This window comes from Scyliorhinus torazame, chromosome 19, assembly GCF_047496885.1.
Source record: "Scyliorhinus torazame isolate Kashiwa2021f chromosome 19, sScyTor2.1, whole genome shotgun sequence".
Taxonomy (NCBI): domain Eukaryota; kingdom Metazoa; phylum Chordata; class Chondrichthyes; order Carcharhiniformes; family Scyliorhinidae; genus Scyliorhinus; species Scyliorhinus torazame.
The window spans coordinates 143,248,335-143,257,332 of NC_092725.1; the positions used below are offsets into that span (position 1 = coordinate 143,248,335).

The window sequence follows — 8,998 nt, forward strand, 5'->3', positions numbered from 1 at the left end:
TGTGAGCTGGTGGGATGCCTCCAATGGGCATGGAGGACCCCCGAAGAAGATCTCCCACTCCCCACTTTCCCGACACCAGGCTGTCCAGTGAAAGCTGCCAAGCTACCACCTGCCGTGGGTTTCCCCCTGCCATGGGTAAAATGATGGTGGGAGTAGGATGAGGCACTTAAGTGTCCATTAATTGGCCACTTAAGGGCGTCAATAGACCCAAAGGTGAGAAGGCCATCTGATGCCTCCACTGCTTCCACATAAAATGGAATACAGGTTGAGAGCGGGCAGGTTACGCGCTGCATTTTATGTGCCCCCTTCAAACACGCTGGCATTGGTACGTAGAATCCAACCCAAATAGGTTTTTGGGACAGTAAAAGAGACAGGTTCTCAAAAAGACAAAAGTGCAACTAGTGTTGTCAACAGAGAGGAGTGTTCTGCCTTTCTGTGAACTAGCAGGCAGAATGTAGGAGAGATGATGGTCAAAGAGAATCAGCCCATGACACTCTGCAGACTCTGGAAGATTTGCCCTGGCAAGGCCAGGAGGCGAACTTGCTGGAGTTGGTCTGACTGGTGGTTGGTTTGGGAAGTCCCCGAAAACTGAGGGAAATGCCTTTCAATGGTCACTCAACGTTATGATTTGATGAAAATTACTGTCCGTGTGGAGTTTGCACATTCTCCCCGTGTTTGCGTGGGTTTCACCCCCACAATCCAAAGGTGTGCCGGGTAGGTGGATTGGCCACGCTAAATTGCCCCTTAATTGAAAATAAAAATGAATTGGGTACTCTAAATTTTAAAAAAATAATAATTTGATGAAACATGAATAAATTGGAAGCTGGAAATGACCATCAACTATTTCCTTCAAAGATTGTAATCAGGAGCAGCCCGATGACACAGTGGTTAGCACTGCGGCCTCACAGCACCGAGGTCCCAGGTTCGATCCCGGGTCTGGGTTACTGTCCGTGTGGAGTTTGCATATTCTCCCCGTGTTAGCGTGGGTTTCGTCCCCACAACCCAAAATGTGTAAGCTAGGTGGATTGGCCACGCTAAATTGCCCCTTAATTGGAAAAAATGATTGGGTACTCTAAATTTAAAAAAAAAAGATTGTAATCACATTGCGAATGTGCTGGAAAGTATGCAGCATTGGATTATTGGGCGCATTAAGACACCAATTTTTTTTTTTCAAATAAATTTAGAGTACCCAATTCATTTTTTCCAATTCAGGGGCAATTTAGCGTAGCCACTCCACCTACCCTGCAAATCTTTGTGTTGTGGGGGCAAAACCCACGCAAACACGGAGAGAATGTGCAAACTCCACACGGACAGTGACCCAGAGCTGGGATCGAACCTGGGACCACGGCGCCATAAGGCAGCAATGCTAACCACTGTGCCACCGTGCTGCCCTAAGACAGCAATAAGGGTTATCATTTCTGTTATTTTGAATGCCAGTTGCCTACTAAGCAATGTTTGGTCAATGTTGCTTTTCATTTATTTGTTACAGTAAAAGATTTTAAAAATGAGCAGCATGGTGCAGTGGTTAGCACTGCAGCCTCACGGCGCCGAGGTCCCAGGTTCGATCCCGGCCCCGGGTTACTGTCCGTGTGGAGTTTGCACATTCTCCCCGTGTCTGCGTGGCTTTCACCCCCACAACCCAAAGATGTGCAGGGTCGGTGGATTTGAAAAAGAAGATTTGGGCACTTTAAATTTCTTTTAAAAAAGACTTAAAAACTTGTGCAATTCCTTTTAATTGATCACTGAAAATTCAAATATCTTTTTAAAAAGTTGTCTATATGGGGAAAGTAACATAAGCCATACAAAAACAAATAGACAGCTTGCTCATTCTTACATTTGAATGAGTGCTTCTAGGAATTATTTTGATGAGGTGAATGGATAATTACTGCCATTTTCTTTTGGTTTTCCTAGGTACAGTGCTATGTCTGCCCAAATGCAAGCTGAAGCCATTAAACTCTGGCTAAAAAAGTGGGATCAATTTTTGGATGTTGTTCTCAACATGTTCAAGAATGATGAGCTGTAACGAGCAGTTTTCTACTCGGGCGATTTTGATGGTTTTTACTCATTCTACACCGTCAGGCACTTGAACAGTATGTTACTCCAGCAATCGTGATTTGGCTACAAAAGAAAGAAAAAAATCTTTCATTTCTACAGCGCCCTTCATGACGTTGGGACTTCCAAATGTGCTTTGTGACCAATGGAGTTCTTTCACCACTCATTGTAATGTTCGATCTTGAATTATACACATGTTGTAAAACCTGTATTTGGGCCATCCTCTATCAACCTTCAGAATACATTTATTTTGAATGATCTATATCCCATTTACAAATGTAAATTGTCTCCACTTTATTGCGCTGAAAATCAAAGCCATCTTCTTTGGTTCCCTCCCTGCCCTACATCTTTGACCTTGATACCATCAACCTTCCTGGCTGCAGTCATAAGAGATGGGACCACACTAGGCCATTGAACCTAGCAATGTCATTCAATAAGATCATGACTGGTCCGATTGTGGACTTAAATCCACTTTCCCGCCTACCCCCCATATCCCTTGAAGGTCAAAGATTGCGTTGTCCCTCAATAATATCACTAACTGCTTCACAGCTCCAGGGTCCCAGGTTCGATTCCGGCTTGGGTCACTTGTCTGTGTGGAGTCTGCATAGCCTCCCCGTGTGTGCGTGGGTGGGTTTCCTCTGGGTGCTCCGGTTTCCTCCCACAGTCCAAAGATGTGCAGCTTAGGTGTATTGGCCATGATAAATTGCCCTTAGTGTCCAAAATTGGCCTTAGTGTTGGGTGGGGTTGCTGGGTTGTGGGGATAGGGTGGGGGTGTTGACCTTGGGTAGGGTGCTCTTTCCAAGAGCCGGTGCAGACTCGATGGGTCAAATGGCCTCCTTCTGCACTGTAAATTCTAAAATTCTAAAAAATTCTAATCACTTACTACTTCCCCACTGTTTCTGAAGACTTGAGACTTAATTCCTTATATACTCGCCTAACTGGCCTCCTCGCTTCCCAATTAAAACAACATGCCATGTTCATGCGCTTCCATCACTGCTCTCCTTGGCAATTTCCACTGCTTCTCAGGCGATTGCAAGTTTGTTTTAAGATCTTTGTTTAGAATTTTGTAGCCCACATGGCGAAACACACACTTCCATGTCTTTCTAGCCTTGGAGTCTTTGGGCCTCCAACACAACCTCTTCCACCAGCCTGCTTCTCACCCGCTGCCTCATTCATTATTAGCAACCATTCTCTGAGGCACTTTCTAAATTCCTGCACTATGGTGTCAGCTTCCCTGGTTTTGAAGACATTCTTAAAAAGCCAATTTGTCAACTGTTCTTTTAGTTACACCCCCAATACCTTTCTATTATTTCCTTTTATCCTCTGTTGCTCCGTATCCAGTTTATTCTTCCACTCCACAAAGCGTTTTTCTACACGCCAAAAGCAGCATAGAAATGCTAGTTGTTCAATTTTATAATTGTAAACTGGAGCTGAAACCGTTGGCAGCTCCCACTCCCAACAATAAAATAATAAGAACTCTTACAGCACCAGGTTAAAGTCCAACAGGTTTGTTTCAAATCACTAGCTTTGGGAGCACTGCTCCTTCCTCAGGTAAATGAAGAGGTATGTTCCAGAAACATTTATATAGCCAAAGTCAAAGATGCAAGACGCTACTTTGAATGCGAGCATTTGCAGGTAATTAAGTCCTTACAGAGCCAGAGAAAGGGGTAACCCCAGGTTAAAGAGGTGTGAATTGTCTCAAGCCAGGACAGTTGGTAGGATTTCACAAGCCCAGGCCAGATGGTGGGAGGTGAATGTAATGTGACATGAATCCAAGGTATTGGCTTTGTGTATATATATTTTTAAAAATTTAGAATATCCAATTCATTTTTTCAAATTAAGGGGCAATTTAGTGTGGCCAATCCACCAACCCTGCACATCTTTGGGTTGTGGGGGCAAAACCCACGCAAACGTGGGGAGAATGTGCAAACACCACACAGACAGTGACCCGGAGCAGGGATCGAACCTGGGACCTCGGTGCCGTGAGGCAGCAATGCTAACCACTGCGCCACCGTGCTGCCCTATGAATTTGTCTATATAAATGTTTTTAAAAATAAATTTAGAGTACCCAATTCATTTTATTCCCATGAAGGGGCAATTTAGCATGGCCAATCCACCTACCCTGCACATCTTTGGGTTGTGGGGGCGAAACCCAGGGAGAATGGGCAAACTCCACACGGACAGTGACCCAGAATCGAACCTGGGACTTCGGTGCCGTGAGGCAACAGGGATAACCCACTGCGCCACCGTGCAGCCCCTATATAAACGTTTCTGGAATCTACCTCTTTATTCACCTGAGGAAGGAGCTGTGATCCGAAAGCTAGTGATTCTAAACCAACCTGTTGGTCTTTAACCTGGTGTTGAAAGACTTTTTACTGTGCTCGCCCCAGTCCAACATTGGCATCTCCACATCATCAACAATAAAATAACAATTTTTGACCATAAATATTATGGATGAAAATATGAAGCAAACAACCCCTTTCACTTTTGGCATCAAATAATGGTATTGGGTTGTGTCAGAGATGGGTAGTTGTAACAGGGGAGGGAGAAGACATGAGGTGGAGGGCAAAGGTTCTAGCTATCTGTTAACAATGGCAGTGCCAATATGAAACACCATTGAACCTGAGATGGGTTTTGTTGAGGTGCAGCCATTGCAGATGCAGAGAGTTTGTCATGTTTATAAAGGAAAATGGAAACCAGTTTGGAATCCGTGCTGATGCTGTGCCTTGAATCACAATTAATCAGATGAAATAATGTTTGCTTCATTTTTTATGTATGGCTTGTGGAAAGGGAATCATTGTTTGGATTTCATTTATTTTTGTGTCTGCAACATTATTGAAAGGAATGTAACTAAGAATGATTCTAGTGCAATGTGACATGGCGCATATATATTTACGCACAAACATACACCATCACCTCATGTTAATGAAAAGCCTTTGTAGATTGAATACATACTCGTGCTTTCTGATAGCAATATTATAATGCTGAACAATTAATTATATGTAAGTTGATCATTAATTTTAACAGCCTTTACTAGACTTTGTAAATGCAATTGATTTCAAATATAGGTCAAATCCTAACTGTATGACATGTTAAATGTAAAATAGTTGTCAAATAAAAGTTACCTATAACCTTTCATTTACGACATAAATATTTGGAGAAGGGCATGAACGTGACAGAGCACAGGCTCAGGTTCCTCGTCATTTGTATTCCAGCAGAATCCCTGCCGTCTGCATGGGTATCTATTCACCACAGCAGGAGAAGGAGTTATTCTTTCAGCTGAATGTGAGGAACCTGATTAAATGACCACTGAAAAAGGAACTCTGTAATATAAGAAATGAAACATTGCTCAAATGGACAGATTTTTTTGTGTGTATTCATCGAGATGGTAATAAGACTGTAGACAAGGTGAAATGTTATTGCTTGCTAATTAACATGAGCACGTGGTGAAATGATTATGCACCTGGCACATGAGCACTCCAACTGCAGCACATATGGCACGTTAGTTTAAAAACAAAAAAGTTTAATTGCGCTTTGATGAACTGATTTGTGTCGATGGTGCGGGCGTGCCTTGCAGCACTTGCATAGGATAGCACTGTCACCCCCACCCTTTCTCCTTAGCTTACCTTTTACAAAAATAAAACCTTTGATTGAGCTGTGTAGAGCTGGCCCCGAGTAACTCTCCATTTTGACTTGACTGATGCAATGTTGTTTCGATCCTAAATTGTGAGGTTTTGCTTTGCTGTTTTGAAAGCCAGAATACAATGGCTGAGAAATTGGGCTGTGCTTTTTGGGTACTAAGCAGCTATCCCTAACCCTCTGTGGCCGACAGGAAGTCTACACTCATTATGAGCTGAAAATGCACCGCCCGCCATGGTGTTAAAAGCCAAAAAGTGGCTATGCCGTTGCACATACAGAAAAGGGGCTTAATGTGCATTTGAAGGCCCTGCTGTAAGATTAGATTTCCCTGAGGCAGGCAATGCCAACTTAGAGAAATAGGCTTACATGGTCTTTTTTAAAAAAGTTAGTGCACCCTTTTATTTTTTTCCAATTAAGGGGCAATTTAGCGTGGCCAATCCACATCGTTGGGTTGTGGGGGCGAAACCCACGCAACCACGGGGAAAATGTGCAAAGTCCACAGGGACAGTGACCCAGAGCTGGGATCCAACCTGGGACCTCAGTGCCGTGAGCCCGCAATGCTAACTACTGCGCAACCTTGCTGCCCCAATTTCCAGATATTTTAATAAATTTAAATATAGTTGCTGGGCTTGAGGCCCTAGCATGTACTCGTGATGGATCCTCCAGCTCCCTGCCCCCAACCCAGAAGCATGGCATCATACCATCGCGAATCACTACTGCATTTCAAAAGCAAAAACCAGTCATGATGACAACGCCGGGGGGCATAGAGATGCCTATAGACCTTGGAGGTGAGGGACAAGGCTGGGCATTTCATCGGAGCTGACTGGGAGTAGTGCTAAGGGGGCTCAGGCAGGGGAGGGTTACTGTCCTCCATTTGGGACTGGTATTCACTCTAATGTGTGGTGGGGGGAGAGCCCCAATGCCTGTGAGTGGGGGGGCGGGGGGCTGTTCCAAGGTTTGTTGGGGTGAGGGTCCCAATCTCCATTGGGGGGTCCTTAAATTTGGATTTGTTTATTGTCACGTGTACCGAGGTACAGTGAAAAGTATTTTTCTGCGAGCAGCTCAACAGATCATTAAGTACATGAGAAGAAAAGGGAATAAAAGAAAATACATAATAGGGCAACACAACATATACAATGTAACTACATAAGCACTGGCATCGGATGAAGCATACAGGGTGTAGTGTTAATGAAATCAATCCATAAGAGGGTCATTTAGGAGTCTGGTGACAGTGGGGAAGAAGCTGTTTTTGAGTCTGTTCGTGCGTGTTCTCAGACTTCAGTATCTCCTGCCCGATGGAAGAAGTTGGAAGAGTGAGTAAGCCAGGTGGGAGGGATCTTTGATTATGCTGCCCGCTTGCCCCAGGCAGCGGGAGGTGTAGATGGAGTCAATGGATGGGAGGCAGGTTTGTGTGATGGACTGGGTGGTGTTCACGACTCTCTGAAGTTTCTTGCGGTCCTGGGCCGAGCAGTTGCCATACCAGGCTGTGATGCAGCCCGATAGGATGCTTTCTATGGTGCATCTGTAAAAGTTGGTAAGGGTTACTGTGGACATGCTGAATTTCCTTAGTTTCCTGAGGAAGTATAGGCGCTGTTGTGCTTTCTTGGTGGTAGCGTCGACGTGGGTGGACCAGGACAGATTTTTGGAGATGTGCACCTCTATGAATTTAAAACTGCTAACCATCTCCACCTCGGCCCCGTTGATGCTGACAGGGGTGTGTACAGTACTTTGCTTCCTGAGGTCAATGACCAGCTCTTTAGTTTTGCTGGCATTGAGGGAGAGATTGTTGTCGCTACACCACTCCACTAGGTTCTCTATTTCCCTCCTGTATTCGGACTCATCGCTATTCGAGATCCGGCCCACTATGGTCGTATCGTCAGCAAACTTGTAGATGGAGTTGGAACCAAATTTTGCCACGCAGACGTGTGTGTACAGGGAGTAGAGTAGGGGGTTAAGTACGCAGCCTTGCGGGGCCCCAGTCTTGAGGACTATTGTGGAGGAGGTGCTGTTGTTCATTCTTACTGATTGTGGTCTGTTGGCCAGAAAATCAAGAGTCCAGATTTAAATTTGAGATTGCGGTGTGTTACAATAGGGATATGTTAGGAAATTGGATCGAAGATGTAATGGATAATATAGGGTTAACAGAATGAGGGTAAAACTGCTACCAGTCAGGGGTATGCCCACACATGACCTGAGTTACATTGTTGCATTCAGACTTAAACCCGTTAATGGGAATAAACATGACACCCCTGTTCAGCCAGGGTGATTCACTGAAGATCTATTGTCCTCAGGGACACTCTGATCTGACTAGCTATTAGCCCAGTATAGAGTCTGATTGCCTCTCTTGTCTGCAAATTGGAGGTTAACCAGGCCCAGATGTTTTGGTCTTGCCCCAGACTTGCAGGGTACTGGACAACTTTCTTTGAGGCAATGTCCAAAGTGGTGGGGATGAGGGTGGAGCCTTGCCCGAACGTGGCGGTCTTCGGGGTTTCAGACCAGCCAGATCTATTCCTGGGGAGGAGGGCGGACGCCCTTGCCTTTGCCTCCCTGATCGCCCACTGTAGAGTCCTGTTTGGCTGGCGGTCAGCAGCACCACCCAAAGCTGCAGACTGGCTGTCCGACCTCTCAGAATCTCTCCAAATGGAGAAAATCAAATTCGCCATCCGAGGATCAGACAACGGCTTCCACATGTAGCCATGTAAAATGGCTGCGTTCCGATTAATCTGGCCAAAACCCAGTTTAAAATGGCTAACCCGAAAGACTGCTGGGAAAAGCAGCCAAGAAGACACAAGCAGGCAGCTGCAGACAGGTTTGCAGCTTCAGCTCGGGGAAGGTAGCCCAGATCGATACTCAGGGCTATCACCAGCCCATCAACCCAGGTATCCGCAGTTGCATTCAGGACTGTTTACACCAAATCTATTCAGACATCAACAGTTAAATCGGCTATTCCCGGGAACAATTGCAACATATTAGCAATTGAATACCGGGCCAGACCTGTCGGCGCCTGCAGTGGCCGAAACAAAGACAGGTGAGCGGCCACCCCCCGATCGAGGAATCGCCTCACCATTGGACACATCGACCCCAGAGACTGGGGACAGAATCCAATCACTTGGGACTCAGGGTCAAGGGCCGCCCCGGGAGGCGGGAAGCCCCTGGGCCCTATAAAAGTAAAGGTCCAAGTTCAGATCTCTCTCTCTCTCTCATCTTTGCCTGCTCGAGACCTTCGCAAGACCAGCCACCGGTACCGTAAGTTTGAATCCAACGATCGCTACCCGGTAGAGACACCTAGCCACTGACCTGTAGCAGC

The 8,998-nt window shown here is 45.6% G+C and overlaps 1 protein-coding gene across 1 annotated transcript in view; it reads left to right on the forward strand.

Moving 5' to 3' along the window:
• ada2a (adenosine deaminase 2a) overlaps positions 1 to 5,190 on the forward strand; it is a 74,359-nt gene extending 69,169 nt beyond the window's left edge. Inside the window, exon 9 of the mRNA XM_072485359.1 lies at positions 1,912 to 5,190. Coding sequence (XP_072341460.1) covers positions 1,912 to 2,023 — 112 coding nt within the window. The 3' untranslated portion in view covers positions 2,024 to 5,190. The remainder of the gene's footprint in view (positions 1 to 1,911) is intronic.
• Positions 5,191 to 8,998: the final 3,808 nt, after the last annotated feature.